The sequence below is a fragment of the Corvus hawaiiensis genome, chromosome 5 (assembly GCF_020740725.1).
Source record: "Corvus hawaiiensis isolate bCorHaw1 chromosome 5, bCorHaw1.pri.cur, whole genome shotgun sequence".
In the NCBI taxonomy this organism is placed as follows: Eukaryota; Metazoa; Chordata; class Aves; order Passeriformes; family Corvidae; genus Corvus; species Corvus hawaiiensis.
The window spans coordinates 12,969,054-12,984,980 of record NC_063217.1 but is presented as its reverse complement, the minus strand read 5'-3'; the positions used below and the strand labels follow the sequence as shown (position 1 = coordinate 12,984,980).

Here is a 15,927-nt window from a genome sequence, read left to right as displayed (position 1 = left end):
ACCCACGAGGTTTTCCACTTTCACCCTTCCAATTCTCTCCCCCATCCCACAGTGGGGTGGGGTGGGGGAGAATTGAGCAAGCAGTTGTGTGAGGCTGAGTTGCCAGCTGGGGTTAAAGTACAAGTATTATGTACTTGTACATGACAAGTACATAATACTTTGGAAAATAATTTTTCCAAGTGACTGTGAATGCTGGAAAACTCTTAAAGCAGTCAAAACCATTTTTTCCCATTCGTACATAAAAAAGCCATTTATTATAAATTATTTCCTTGGCTCACCAGACAATAACTCAGAATCTCCAGTTTGTCCATGTTTTATACTCCTCAGTCCAGATTCAGTTCCTGGTTTAATTACAGGATGACTCAGGCATATAGACTATGAATGTCCCGAGTTCCCAGTTTAGAAAACAAACAAGTTGATACATTTCTTAATCTATAAACCCAGGACAACAAAAACAATAAAGTTCTAAAAATGTCTTCATTAAAAAGCGCTAAGGCAGAGATAGGATTGTTACAATGTAACCTCTGTTATACACTGCATATTTACTTTTTAGCTTGTACTTGAACAATTTTGCAGGTTCAAAGCCTTTATAGCTTTTTTTATCACTCTAGAAAAAGGAAAAAGGGAGAAACAGACATTTTTAAGGGAGAAAGAGAGGGGAAAAACACATTTTAAAAACAGTGCACAACAAAAGAGTATACACACAGCAGGTCTGAGGCTTTTCTCCACGTGCTACAGCGACAACACGACCTGGGGGGGAACCAAGGCACAGAACTATGATGACATATGTCCCCAGGACCTGCCTCAGACATTGTTACCCTCTCATTAGAGAATGGAGATCAATGCAAGTCCTCCATCTGGAATTTGCCAGAGCAGGCTCCCTCTTTTCTTCCCAGCCTCTCTACTGTCACTTGTAACAGCAGCACGACTTGTGAATCAGCAGCCAGAATAGTAATAAGTTATTTTGCCATGTGCTGGCAGTTGCACCTCCTCACTGTGATGATTTACTAAGCTGCCTGCTGACCTGCAGGGACCACCATCTTGTGAGCTCTTTTTAAGCTCATTCAATTGCCTTCCTAAATATTAATACTGTCCAATTACAAGAGCTTACTGATACAGGCAGGCAGTGTTCCCAGAGCACTGCATCTGTCACTGCAAACGCGTCAAAAAATCTGCACCCTCATCAAGAAGTTCTACTATTTACTTCTTTTAAAACAGGAGAAGATGCATAATAAGTAGAAAGAAATGTAACAGGCAAGGAAAATAAGACAGACTAAAATAAAGCTGAAGCACAGGTCCAGAAAAATAACTGTAGACGTAAGGATTTTATACGTTTTTACATATAGATATACACATTTAAGTAAAAAAATTAGGTATTAGAATAAGCTAATCTAAAAAAGATACAAATGCAGTCTTAAGAAAACACTCAATGTGGAGTCAGCCATTAAATTAAGCCTCAGTCTGTAAAGGATTACTGAACATTTAGCTACAAAGTCTTGCCTTGTTCAGAATTTTGGAGGGTGTAAGAAATTCTGGTGGTGAATAAAACCTGCACTTCATGGAGACTTCCAAAATTTTAATTCTTTACACCTCAGAAGAAAATACAAACAATTCAGAATTGTTGCAAGAGCAGCAAGACCTGAGGCTAACGTTCCCCCCCAGCTGGATGTAAGAAGTCACGGAAGATTAGGCTGCCAAAAAACCACACATCCCCAGGCAGACTGCCAAGCCATTGAGGACAGTGCTGTGGAGCCTTGCCCAGCTTTCATCAGGATCTGAGAGATGTGGAAACATCTCTAACACATTTTCATTCCAGCAAATCAGCAAATTCAGAAGAAAAAGAGTTTTGTTGGAACATCTCCCAACCAGCTTGATCTGTTAAGTGTAGGACACATTACAGATTGCTGCAAAGCAGAGCACCTTGACAGAGATGGTACCAGTGGGCACAAGCAGCCCAGGTGAGGTTTGGGTGCCCTGTGGACACCTCAGCAGCACACTGTGCCCAAGGAAACCAGCACTGCCTCAAACACCCTGCTCCAGACTAGGGCTGGCTTGCCCTTAGCCAAAGCAGCAGTACCCAATGCCTGTGTGCATTGACCACAGAGATGCACTTCCATGAACAGGCTGGAAAAATTACACAAAAATAAATTACTAGAAAGGAGGCATAGGTTAATATTGACAAGCAATTTGATGTATTCTTCATGAAATAAACTTTCATACAAATGGTTGGTCCACATGGAGTATTCATTCCCTGCTACAGCCTAAGCACAGGCTTCAGGGACAGGGACAGCCCCAGCCTGAAGGCAGAGGGATGCTGCCACTCTGCACCACTGCCACCCTGCTACTGGCGCCTGGGGGATCCTGCACTGGTTTAGATCACTGGTATTTGCTGCAGTGAAATCTTGGACAGAAATCTGGGCACACACAGGCTCTGTGAAGTAGGTTAGCTTCCTCGGCCATGCAGAAGGCTGTGCGTGACAAGGGGACATTTATTATTCACCAGGGGCATGATGTCAGGCAGACTGCTTGCAGTTTTCTTACCAAGTGACAAAGGTCCAGGACCAGAGTCCTCTTGTCCCTGTTCCAGGCTGGAGGAGAGACACACTCTGCAGTGCCCTGGGGAAAGCAGTGAGGGAAGGGAGGAGTGACCTGAAGCTCCTGAACTAATCCCGGCAGTGCTGGCCTGTATTTCTCCTTCTCAGCTGTAATCCCCACTAGGAAGAACACTGTCTCTGCCCAGCTCCCAGAGGCACCCTCACCCAGTCACTGACCCTCGGGCGCTCTCACAATGCAAACAGCAAGGAGCTCATCACTCAGCTCAGGAGGTGACAATACTGTCAGTCTTTCTAGGGTGGCTGCCACTTTTCTATTCAGCTGACAGGTGTCTCAGGCACTGGTGCCCTGCCTGCTGAGCTCCAAGGGCTCCATACCAAGCCTTCAGTGCATTGCCTGGCACAAGAAGCTGCCAGCCCACCTCTTCTCAATGCAAGCCAAAAGAAGCTGCTGGGACCCCCTCCTCCCTCCAAGCTGCCAAGGACAGACAGCAGGAACATGGCAAAACAGAGAGGGAGTATTATATTGAACAGTTCATGAGGTGCCAAGATGCAAGGGGTAAAAAACCCTGCTCTCATTGACATGGAAGATGCAGAAAGCACACTGTAAATCCATGGTCACTGCAGGGTGTGGGAGCCAAGGTGTTTCTTCTCCACCCATCACTATTGCAATGATGCAACTGCATTGCTGCAATGCTGTTTGCCTCTGAGTTCTGTGCCTGGCCATGACACAGCATCGGCACAGCCACGATGCGTATCTGCTGTCTCCCCTGCAGCTCCATTTTACAGGCACTCTGGCACCTCCTGGCTCAGCCTACTGCTGAGTATGATACAGCCATTCCTACTGCTCCCAGCCCTTCACCTTCAAACCCTGCACACTGCTTCCCTGGGGATCTTTTCCTAATCACAGTCTAGCTTCTCCTGCTTAACCTGGCAGCAAAGCTGCAGAGCTTAGTCTGTGACATGACAGCAATTTTCACGGCAGCAGAAGGAGATGCCACAAACTCAGCTCGTTTGCTGCAGGAGGAGGGGCTGGCTGCTCAGACTGGAGGCGGTGGCTGTCGCTCCCTCACAACTATTGTTTCACTACAGCAAGAGCAACACGAAACATCTGTAAGCTGGTGACTGGCACACTTTGTACAAACTGCCTGTTTTGCTGGGGTTTGAATCAGCTTGGCTCAGCTCTTGTGAAGCATGTCCACATTTTCATGCACACCAATGGCAAAAGGCCAGCAGAGAGAAGCAGCATCTGACCAACCTTCAGGACCACGAGCCTGAGTCCTGCCATGGTCCCCAATGCTTCACCGGGCTCCGCGCAAGTGCAACTGAAACCAAATTCCCTTGGGTGGAAAATCGCTTTGCTCTGGATTATTCAGAACTACAAACCAAATGTTAGAGCAGGAACAGTTGCAAAGAAATTTAAAATTAGCCTTTTTCCATTCACCCACTCCCCCTCAGTGCTAGAGGTATCTAAAAATACACAACAAAATTCAAATAGTTTTTAGACATGGAGTTCTCAAATCTGCTTCTTGGGACTCCTAAAAAACACAGTAACAGAAAAAATAAAACTGCCATAAGATTTACTAAACATTACTCCAAATTGGTGCAGCATGTCAAAATACAATGCAGCACAAGTTATACAAACCACACACTTCTCTACAGTATCGACACCTATGCATTGCACCTGCAGGAGCCTGTCAGAGAAAACCACACCTCTGTGATACAAGATGGAGTTGAAAAAAAAAAAAAAAAGAATTTTCCATTATGTATTCTAGCCATATAAAAAGATTCCAAGAGATTCCAATAGTAGTGTTTTCATCAAGTAGCAGCATCTGTAAAGACTGCAATTCCAATATACGCTATAACGTTCTTGCTTTTCTTCCACAAATGGAATGTCTACCTATTACATCTTCATCTCTAAACCAAGTAAACCATATATTTTTAACTACTTACAGTTTGCTTTACAATTTATATACAATTAAGTTCCGATAACATACCCAGCATACAGATCTAAGTGCTGCTTCATTCTTGGTTTGGACCTTACAATTGCTGCATTGCAGCTTTTGCCAACCAAAAAAGTCTTTGCAACACTCAAACCCAGATTTTCCAGGCCTAGAGGATAAGAAAACACTCAGCAGTGATTTCACCCTCAGTGTAATTGTAAGGACTTACTAGAATATAACATTGTCCTTACATCTCCAAAGCAACAATGGCTGTTTTCTCTAAAACCCAGATTAGTCGAGAGCCCTGAAGATGACTAAGGATTTTATGCTAAATAGCCATTCGAAAACAGTTTACATTCCAAATCCACCTGCATTTAAGCTCTCTATAAAGGCATGTGGTTTAAAAGACATCAGATCAAATGCAAGACACATAAAAAGGCATTAAGATATGTTATCATACTTGCAGCCAAGACATTACTTTTTTAGCATTTGAGAGGCAGAATTCTTTATTACTAAGGCTTTAAAAAGTCCACTGAGACTCACAAAAGACACAGAATTCAGTTTAGAGGGAAGGTACAAGAAACACAGGCTGATATTTCTGTTCTCCTTGATTATCTAAGTCTCCAAAAGAAGGCTATTTGCAAGGAAGCTGTTTCTCAAAGGCTGAAGACTCACTGGCAAACAGTGGAAGGAGACATTCAGAGCTCCTCTGTGCTTCCAATAATTCCTTCTTGCAGGCTTAATTTCCCGCAATATACAAGAGATTTACTTTTTTTGTGTATGTGGATATATTTGGCTGTCTTTTGTCAGAGCTGGTCAGATTCAGACCCAGCTGTGATACAACACAGTTAAATTACCTCGCTTTTAGCAAAGTACTTACAAATAAGGAACAATTTTAAACTTAATGGCAAAAGAAGAAAGATATCCTTCCCAAGAGGAATGTTTGCTTAAAATCCTTTCATAAGGATCAAAGAGCTGTAAATGGGATTTCATGAAGTACTGTCTGCCTACAGAAGATCTGCTTTTAATCAGCAGTATCCCTCCTTTTGAATTTCAGGTCTAGATTACCCTCCATAGGAAGTGGCTTTTAGTTAGGGTGAACCCTGAATCAACTCTGGGAATTCCTTGTAAAATACTCCATCCTTGAGGTATCATTTCCGATGGCCACTAATGGAGAATCCGGCTTTTAAGGTTCTTGTCTTAACAGATGCACTCAAGTATATGGCAATTAATTTAGGAAGGATTATGTTGATTGTAGTAATGCTGTATCTTGGTCCATAGCCAATGTATTCATTCATCTTTATTCATTTAAAAGATCTGATGTTCTTTTGTTTCCCCTTTTGAGACCTGGCTTCCCATTCAGCTGGCAGTTTCATTGCTTAATCACCCACTCTAAAAGGGCTGCTCCTACAGCTACCTACTCCATGGGGACTTCTTCACTGTAAATGTCATCTTTGCTTTGCTTTTAGAAGGGAAGCACAACAAACATCTTATTGATGACAATATTCATTGACATCAGCAGGGGTTTCACCTAAGTAGGGGCTGAAGGGTTGAAACCATTGCATCGTATGTTGCTATACCCATCCCTCAGGTTACACACAGGTTACATCAATTAGAGAAGATCTCAAAATCCCAGGAAGCCATTCACAGGAAAGCTTAAACTTGGGAAGAAAATAACAGTCATTTACAGCACGGCTGGCTTCTCTGTGCCACTGAACTGAAGATGTGTTTTATCTAAGTTCTAGTCAGAAACCTGCATCAGGTTACTGGGACATATTTGTCTTGGCACCAATCACAGTCAAAATCCAACTAAGACCATATGGAATCCCTTCTCTGACAGAGGAGGTGGATGTAAGGGAAACAGAATAGTAGAAAATGCCTTTAATATTATGTTAGCAATGATAATTCATGACCAACTAAATGCAGTGGATACAATGCACATTGTTTGCACTCAGACACTTTGTGCTGTCATGTTGCCTCACATACCTGCTTTTTTCTGCCAGTGAGAGCAAGTGGTGATGCTTGCTGCCTCACCTCCCATGGTATCAGCCCTGCCTCCATTTCCACAGCTCTGAGCACTGCCTACTCCTTTAGCCAGCCACCTGCACCTACTTGGGTCCTCACTATTACACACAGGAGATTTTACACTGAGAGTAGACTTCACTGAAGTCAGCAGGGACAATTATTCATAAACAATAGCTGACACCTTAAGACTCATTAGGACATGTACTACAGATGAAAACTTTTGTCTTGTGACAAGCAAACATAATCCCAAAGCATCTCTGCTTCAGGGGACAAGGCTGTCATCTTTACATGTAGCAAGATTAGAACACTGCAAATTATTCTGCTGCTCATCTCTATTCCTTCTTTCTCACACATACAAAAGCATTTATCTCTCTCATATGTACAAAACTCAAGTTTATCTGAACTACCTCCCAAGTGCTTCACAAGCCAGTGGGTTCTCCTGCGTCCTGCAAAGGAAAATAGAAGTTTCACGCTTTTACCACTTAAATAATTCTTGATTCTAAAAGAAATGGCAGCAAAGCAGACAACAGATCCTGATCTCTCATCAGAAAAGTGGTTCATTGGCAGTGGTTGCTCTCAGCACTTGTAGGAGATTCAGATAACCACCTCACTGCACCAGATGTCTTCCCAGACAGCCACTGTCCCCTTTCCAAACCTGCCCAGCTTCCAGCAAAGCACAGCTCAGTTCCCTGGGGTGGCACCAGCTATGACGATGAAAACGCTGATGCCCTGCTGTGGGCACTGACTGATGAACTTGCTGTGGCAGTTAAAGGAATCACTGCCCCAAAACCTTCTTTCTGTCCCTCTGCCAAAGGTTTCAGTCTCCATAGAAATGTCCCCAGAGGGACCTACTCTGAATGTAATTTAAGTCACCATATGGAACTGGCTTGAACACTGTGGCCACTTCTTTTCCTATAGAAAAAAGAAAGGAAAAGATGTGTCACAGAATCATGGAGATGGTGGCTGGAAATCCAAAAACTTATACTGAAGCAGCTCAAGCATCTCCAGAGCTGCCAGGCTGAAGTCCAGTCCACTACACAATGTGAATTCACTACACATATGTTCATTGACAGATGAGTAAACTGAGAGGGAGCAAGTCTGTTAAAAAGACACACATGGGAACATGCAATTTTGAGGCTTAAGCAAATGTTCAAGAGTACAAAGGCATACAGAAGTCCGAGGCTTTGGTGTTTTAAAGCAGGACAAAAAGTGCTGTCTAAATCAGCCAAAATCTTGCACCAGAACAGAGTAATAACATGAGGCAGCATTCCCATGCCTAGCACCCAGCAGGCTTTTCAAACACTTTTGGCAAGTGACAGAGCAATCCAGGTGTAGCTTCACACTGTTAAACAAAGGTGGGTGGTAAAAAAGCATGGTCAGGGGAGATATGGAATAGATCCAAACCTAGACAAGGACTTTGGCCCACCATTCCAGGGACTCATCATGTCTTGCACCTTTAGGACGTGTCCCTCCTGGTGCCCAAAACGAATTGGCTGGCAGCTTTCACACCAGAACACCACACATTATGCCAGCACTTTGTTCAGACAAACAGAAAGTTTCCATCTTGAACCAGTGTGTCACACCAGTGGAGATACACATGAATGTATTTTTTCTCCCCCAAAGTATCCTGTTATCTTCAATTGAAGCCTACATACTTCTCATCTCTCTTCATATTAATTCTAAAGGTAACAACTAAAATTATTCTCTGTGCCCACTCCTCTGCATTTCTTCAGTCCCTCCATTTTTCTGCATCTGCTTTTTTTTCTCATGTTGTGCCAGATCTTCTCTTTTCTTGTTATGCTCAGTATTGAGATCTCTCCTCTGTAACACCACATTTTTGAGCTCTGTCTCCCTGTGCCTTACAGTCTGTCTACTCAGGACCAGCAGCACCTTTCCCCCATTCATATGCCAACCTTTGGACCATTCCCACAAAGATGATTCCCTTTTTTTTCCAAGGAATTCGGGCACCATTTTCCTCTCCCAAATGCCTCCTTGCATTTGCTTTGGTGACTAGCTATTCTGCTTTTGCTCAGTAGAATTGTGTTCACACCTCCTCTTCACTGAGCTCACACAGATTATGTTTTAATGGGTGCAGTTGCTGCTGGAACAAACACGTCCTGTCACAGGCACTTTACATGCCACATGCCTTTTTTAAACTGCAATTTTGAGTTCATCTAAGCTCAGGCCTTGCTTGAAAACTGCTGACCACTACCAAAACGCAGAAGCCAAAATAATTTTGTAACACATATTTCTTTCTCCACTGATTCCCTGTAATATGCTGCACAAGAGGAGTGTAAGAGTTACGTTAAAAGCAATGAGCTGGGGGGTATATCCCGGAAAATCTGGTCTGCATGAGAACATCCTGCACAACCGAAGCACAAAAGATTGCCACCTCATGCAGAAAAACACCTCGGCAATGGATGTGGTGGCTGTCCATACTACACAGGCTGAGAAATGTGCTCTTGCTCTCTTGGCCATCCTTACATTATGTACATGCTGTTCCATCCCCAGCTAACACTCCTGAACCAGTGGATTGAGACCTACCCACCAAGGACTTCAACACAGTGCAGAGGACATGACTGAAGTGCTTACACTCACTTGTTCAATGCATTTCTATTTTACACCACCAGACTGGTCAGGTGCTTCAAATACAGAGGTCCTTCCCCTCCCACAGTAGTTACAAAAGGGGCCCACTTTCTCCAATCTGACTCACAACTGAATGGCACCTTACACTGGTGCAGTGCTGGTACTCCACTAACAACAGCAAGCCTGGATGCTGCATGAGATGCATAATGGGCAGCAGGAGAGTCACAAATGAGATAAAATGCAAGAAGCATGAATTTTCACAAGCTGAAATGGAAAGGAAAAAAAAAAAGGCAGATGAAATAAAAAAAACATGCGCAGATTGGTAAATGAGAGTAGGGAGATGCTCAGTGCCAAAGGGGGCTGTCTGCAACAGTGCCTTTGCCACAAACAGTGGGAGAAAGGAAAGCAGGAATAAAGCTGCTTCGGGGAAAAGAGGTGCAGGGGGTATCAGTCAGGCCCTGCTGTCTGAAGGAGTCAGGAGGGCAGGCACAGTCAGACTAAGCACAGGGAGGAAGTTATGCCCATGTGCACCAAGAGCAGTAACCCAGAAAGGATACCACAGGGTTGTCTTCCCAAGAGTGGTATCTGCTTCCACACTGATCAGAAACCAGCTACCACCTCTTCCTTCACCGTTCCTGATGCTGCAGACCTAATCCCAGAGGAAAGTTTTGGCCAGGTACTGACTGCTGGCAGCACCTGTGGCTGGATGCTGTGGCTGGGTGTTATTTTTGTGCACTCAGGACAGCTCCTGGCTACATGCAAGGAACACAGGCTTGGTACTGGAAAATCCACAGCTAAGTATCAGCACCCAGGACACTGTCAGAAATCAGTTTCTCACTTCTCCAATGAATCCAGGAGCTGGTGTAGCTCCAAAAAGCAGGCGTGTGAGTGGGGGGAAATGTTAAGAATAATAAAAAATGACATTTTTATATGATTTCATCATCACTGTTGTTGCATACTTCTACAGAGCTATCACATTTCCATAGAGCCCGGAAGACTTGAAGCTACAATGTATTGCCTTAGTGGCAGGATGAAACATCTAATTTACCACACACAGATAGATCCTGTGAGTTCTTGTAGCACAAGCAGTGCATACCAGGTCTTACACAAAGTGCCTGATTTGCTTTTGCTGGAGAAGAACGGCCAGAAGTGTTAAAAAAAAAAAAAACAGTCCAGCCCTGATCCCTGCCAACTTCACTAATGTTAATTTATGCCTTTGATTTGGTCACAAAACTCAACAGTAATGTTAATGAATATTCATTTGTAGAAGCTTCAGCACATCCCATTTCAAAGAGAAAAGGCTGAGGTTTGGGCTTTCTTTTTCCCAGCAATCCTCTCCCCAGAACAGAGAAGAAAATTTGTGAGAAGTGATGTAATTAAAAGAAACTGTTGAATCTAAGGCAAAGACTCATAATTCTTCCAGTTTCTCATTCTACTCCAAACTGGAGAGCAAAGAACTAGCTATGGGTGGGAACCTGTTACACTGCAGCTTCAAATGAAGATTGAGCCATGCACAAAGCACCTGACACTCACTCAGAGGGTAACCAGGGACTCTGCCAGTCCAGATATGCCCTGAGTAACTGCAACTCACACAACGCACTGAGGAACAAGGCAAGAAGAGCCATCACCCAAAAAGCCACTGCAGCACGCAGGTTCAGCCTTGGCCACCAGGCACTGCTGCCTGTTGATAGCGGAAACCTGCATAAATGCAGCACTCTGGTATCATAAAACCCAGCTTTTAGAAGGAGGTTGTTTCCCTCCTGATCAAATACTTCGACTGAAGGATGTTTTCTTGAATATGGAGAAAACCTCGAGGAGCTTACAAGCTTTGTAACGCCGGCTCCACTAACGCCGTTAAGAACCAGGTTTGCTGAGGAAGGTGCCACACCCACCAGGCAGCCCGCTTCTTCAGCTACCGAAACTTGCCCCGAGACACACTGTGCCATCTTTCCAGGGAAAGCGCCACGAACCCAAGCAATCTTGGAGCTCACCCCGCTTCCCCAGTCATCTCTGCCCCAGGTGCCACAGGAGCAGTGACCCATCACCCACTGATCCAGCCCCCCAAGAGAAAAGCAGGCAGCAACCTGGAGACCAGCACCGGTCCTGGGAAAAACCTCTGCCGTGTGAGCAAGCTCCGGGTGCGATTTCTCCCACCACACCCCTACCCGCCAGCTCTGCCTGTTCTTTATCCCAGCCCCTGTATCCCCAGATCCTGTGCATTAAGGGAAAACATATACTGTATCAAAAGACCCAGGTCCTTTCTTTGTGGCTTGGAAAGCATACTCTATTGTAGCTCTGCTCGGGTACAAAAGCATCTAGCGGGAGACAGGCACCGATAAGAAGAAGGTGGTTATAATTAACTCTTTGACTTCTGATCCCCACCACGCCTGATGTATTAATAGCGCGCAGAGGTGTTGGTGCTGGCATCATGGCGCTCTTTGATTTTCCACGTTTCTCCCCACGCCCACGCTCGCCCACCGCCCGTTTCTCCGCACCCTGTGCCTCCCCCGGGCCCACCGCCCCTGCCCCGCAGGGGCTGCGCTGCCCCAGCCCGCTGCGGGGGGCGGCGGCAGGGGCACGTTGTGCTGCGGTGGTCCCCTCCCTCTTTTGTTCTGTCTCGCCCGGCGGCCGAGCCTCCCCGGGCCCGGCTCCTCGGGAGGGCGGTACCCCCAGCCCCGGCCCCGGCAGCGCCGGGACGAGCCCCCGCCGGCCCTCCCTCCCCTCCCCGCCCCGGCCTGAAGCGAGCACACAGCGCTGAGCCCCGGCTGGGCGGCGCGCGAGGAAGGGGAGGCAGAACACAATAAAAAATGAAATAAAAATATAATAATGAAATTTTAAAATAAAATTACATTAAATCAATCCGCGCCCAGAGCTCCAGCGGGAGGAGGACGGGCGGCGGCGCCCGCACCCGGCCGCCCCAGGGAGCCCCGGCCCCGCAGCCTGGGGGCTGCCCGCCGGCCCCGGGCACTGCGCGGCCGCGGCGCTGCCGCCGCACGCCCTTCCCCGCCCCGCGAACAAAGGAGCGCGGGCAGCGCTCGCTGCGCCCGGGCCCGCTTACCGTTATGTGGGGGATGCTCTTCTTGCCCTGGTAAGACATGTCGGCTCTCCCTAGCGCCGGGAGCACGCAACGAACCCGAGGAGCGAGCCGAGCCCAGCGGAACAACACCGGCGGTGCTGAGAGGAATAATAATGCGAAGCCCGGTCGGGTGATGGGGCGGGGCGGGGGCGACCCGGCAGAGCGGTGGAATGGGGGCGAAGTTCCGTCGCCCAGAGGAAGGCGAGCCCGGCAAACCCGGCACCTTTTTTTTTTCCGGCTGCAATCAAACAGGGACGCGGCTCCCGGGGGGGTCGGCGAGCGCTGCCTCTGCCGGCGGCGGCAGCAGCGCCCTCCCGGCTGCAGGTCGGAGCAGGATTCGCTCAGCGCAACCCAGGAAGCGTTTCCTTCCCTCCTGTCCCCCACCCCTCTGCCTGGCCCCCCTTCACAGCCCATCAATCCAGCCGGAGCCTCCCTCCCTCCCGTACCGGCGCTGAGAAACGCCGCCCCGCCAGCTCCGCCGCCGCCCCGCTCGCACGCTGAGGTCACCGGCAGGATCCCACGCATCGCTTGCCGCAGGGTGGGGACGGGGGATATAATCCCCGGCGGTGGGTCCTGCTGTGCTACACATGGCAGTGGCACTGCCTGCGCTGTCCCCACGGCATGGAGCCTGATGGCAATGCTCTGTGCTGTCCCCATGGCACTGCCCTGCGCTGTCCCCATAGCACTGATCCTGATGGCATTGCCTTGCTTTGTCTCCATGGCACTTCCTGCTCTTTCCCCATGGCTCTGTCCCCATGGCTCTGTCCCTGATGGCACTGCCTGCTCCGTCCTCACCAACAGCTGTGACCCGAACAGCACTGTCCTGTTCTGCCCTCCCTGTCATTGCCCCATTGTCTCACACCTGCTCTGTCCTGTGCCCAGGGAGGTCACAGGGGATAACACAACCAGGCCAGGCCAGGCAGATGCTGTACCAGCAGCTGCTGGAGAGGTAAAGTGGCTAGCTGAAACCCTTCCATGTAATCTCTGACAGTGTGCCTCCCTCCACCCAAGGTACTTGATTAACACTCTGTGAACTGCAGGAAGGGTAAAAGGCACTGCAAAGCTGTGCCCAAGTTAATCCCCCCAAGGACACACACTCTGGGGCTCTTAGCACACCCACCCCTGTGAAATACACATAGATACAAAACATGAAGCACCCAGGCCACATCCCTGACACATCTTCCCCGAAATCATTGTTTGAAGCTTGTAAAAAACTCTAGATGCAACTGCACAGGGGTCACACGTCTGCTGCTTACAGTGCACCTTCCTAAGCCAGTGGCAAAATCTTTATCCCTAACCTCCTCCCCACCTTGCTTTGGTCAACTTAGTAAGCACAGTGGTGTTCAGAGAGATAGTGTGCAGTGTGCTCACTACTCTGAGTCCCAGGCTGAACTAGGAAGCAGGGAAGATGGGGAGGCAGCACCATGGACGTGCTAGAAGATGGGGTGTGCTGTGCCCTCCCACTGCCCCAGGGTCCTGACCAAAAAACTCAGTTCAGGTGAGCTAGAAAAGAGAAGACTGCACTGCAGCTGGCAGCCTCTGAAGGCAACCCTGAGGTCATTGCAGAGAAAGCAGCAGCATCCCAGGCACAGTGTCCCACCAAGCCCTGCCTGCTCACTCCAATGTCCCACCACAGCAGACACCCACCCACTGGGCTGCACGGGAGGCCGTGCAGCACCTGCACCCAATCCCCACACCAGAGCAAACCATCACCCCATTCATGCTCAAATTGAAGAGGGGGGAGAAGAGAGTGGAAACTCTCAGTTCAGCCTGTGGAAAGAGCAGAGTTCAGACAAGCCACAGAGGCTCCAGGCTGGGTACTAAGGGACAGGGTGTATCCATGCAGAGGCATCACTGCAGGGCCGCATTTCTTTCTAAGGGGAAATCAATGACAGCCCGGGTTCCCAGGAGAGCCAGCTCCCCGGGTCTGCCTCCAGCCTGCATGCCACCGACAGGGCTAAGATGGAGATGCACAGCCGTCAGGGGCTGGCCAGCCCCACCGGCTCACTTCTTCCTTGAGCCTACAATATGTGTCCAGGCTGCAACCCCAGGGAAGGGGAACCCGGGGCAGAGGTTTCGGCTGATCCTCCCGCCTTCCGCGCTCCCTGCCGGGGAGACAATGCAGGCGCACAGGGAGCCGCTGGGAGCAGGGGTAGAGTCAGGGCAGCGGGCCGGGGCAGATCCTGGGGCTGTGCCCGGGACAAGCTCCGCGGAGTTTCCCCGGCGAGCCCGGGAGTGCCGCGGGCCCGGCTTTGTTCCGCGGGGCGGCGGAGAGGCGCTGTGGGACCCGAGCTGCCCTCCGGCCCACCGGCACGGGCAGGAAAGGAAACGGAGAAAACTCATCGCCATCACTTACGAAGGAAAACGATTTCTGGGATCGCCCCCTCCCGCCCCCGCTAAGCTCTGCCAAGTGAGGTAGTTTAGGGGCCAGCCGGGCTCTTCCCAGAGCATCAGCGTGCCCGGGAGGAGGGGGCCGCGCCTCCCCGACCTGCCGTGCTGAACCTCCCCCGCGAAGGCGGCCCCCAGCCCCCTGCGCGGGCGAGCGGGGCTCTGCGGCACCGCACGGCTCGGCGTGGCACAGCACAGCACGGCGCAGCAAGCTCGGCTCGGCTCGGCTCGGCTCGGCTCAGCAAGCTCGGCTCGGCTCAGCAATCTCGGCTCGGCTCAGCAATCTCGGCTGGGCTCGCCCAGCGAGCGGGGGCGGCGGCTTCTTCCCCCCTGCCCGGGCCCCGCTCACCTGTCCATTGTCCTGGCCCTGCAGCAGCTCCTTCCCCACGGGGTATTTGATCTCCACGCCCGGGGTCTTGTCTTCCCGGTCTCCCGGGGAGCTGATGACGGAGCCAGAGATCTCGCTGATGTCGCTGGCGGTCTCGCTGTAGTTGTCCCCTCCGTCCAGCATGTCGTGCTGGCTGCCGCTCCGCGGGGTCCGGGACCCCTTCTTCCCCACGCTGTAGGCGTCGAAGTCGATGGTTTTGTTCTCATAGGCCCCCTCCACGGAGGCGAACATTCCCCCGTATTTCTGTCGCGGTGTCTGGGCTGTCGTGCCCGGCCTAGCTAGATACACAGGCAGGTCATCTTCTTTATTCCAGTTCCTCTTTCTCTCGGCCATTCTCGCTGTCCGGATCTCTCTCTCTCTCTCTCTCTCTCTCACTGTCTCCCTGCCTCCCACTTCTCTGCACCTTCCACTATCGGGATAGGCTGTTAGTGACCATAAAATTGAATGGATGGATGCAGCAGTGGCGGAGCTGGGTTGGCTGGTGGGATCTTTCCCTTAGGGAACTGCAAACGTTAACCTCCCTCCCCCCACCCACCCCCCCGAAGAAAAAAAAAAAAAAGAAAAAAAAAGGAAAATAAGAGAGAAAGAAAGAAAGAGAGAGAAATAAATCCGAGCGGGATTTAAAAATAGCCGTGTTAGTAAAGAGCACGTGAAAATAAAGTACAAAGAGCGGAGCGGAGAGGGTGGCAGACGCAGGTGATTGGAAAGCCCCTGACGAATGAGAAGAGCAGCAGCGATTCCCCGAGCGGGGACCGCAGTGAACAGCTCCCCCGGTATAGAATGATCCGGGGGGCGGGAGGCAGGGGGAGGAGGCAGGGAGGGAGCCCGCCGCATGCACACACGGCCGGTGCCAACAGGGTCCTGCTCTGCGGGCGGGCGGGCGGGCGCCGGTCACCTGCTGCTGCGTGGCTTCGGGATTGGGAAAAAAAAGGGAAACGAAAAGAAAAAGAGAGAAAAAAAAAAAAAAGA

At 49.4% G+C, this 15,927-nt stretch overlaps 1 protein-coding gene across 2 annotated transcripts in view; it reads right to left on the bottom strand.

Moving 5' to 3' along the window:
* The window catches only part of CRMP1 (collapsin response mediator protein 1), a 50,350-nt gene extending 34,870 nt beyond the window's left edge, over nucleotides 1-15,480 (bottom strand). Inside the window, exon 1 of one of the 2 annotated variants that reach the window (XM_048303848.1) lies at nucleotides 14,920-15,480. In XM_048303848.1, coding sequence (XP_048159805.1) covers nucleotides 14,920-15,291 — 372 coding nt within the window. In that variant the 5' untranslated portion in view covers nucleotides 15,292-15,480. Of the gene's footprint in view, nucleotides 1-12,164; nucleotides 12,918-14,919 lie in introns of those variants that run through there. The other variant, XM_048303847.1, reaches the window with a different exon arrangement.
* Between the last annotated feature and the right edge of the window lie 447 nt (nucleotides 15,481-15,927).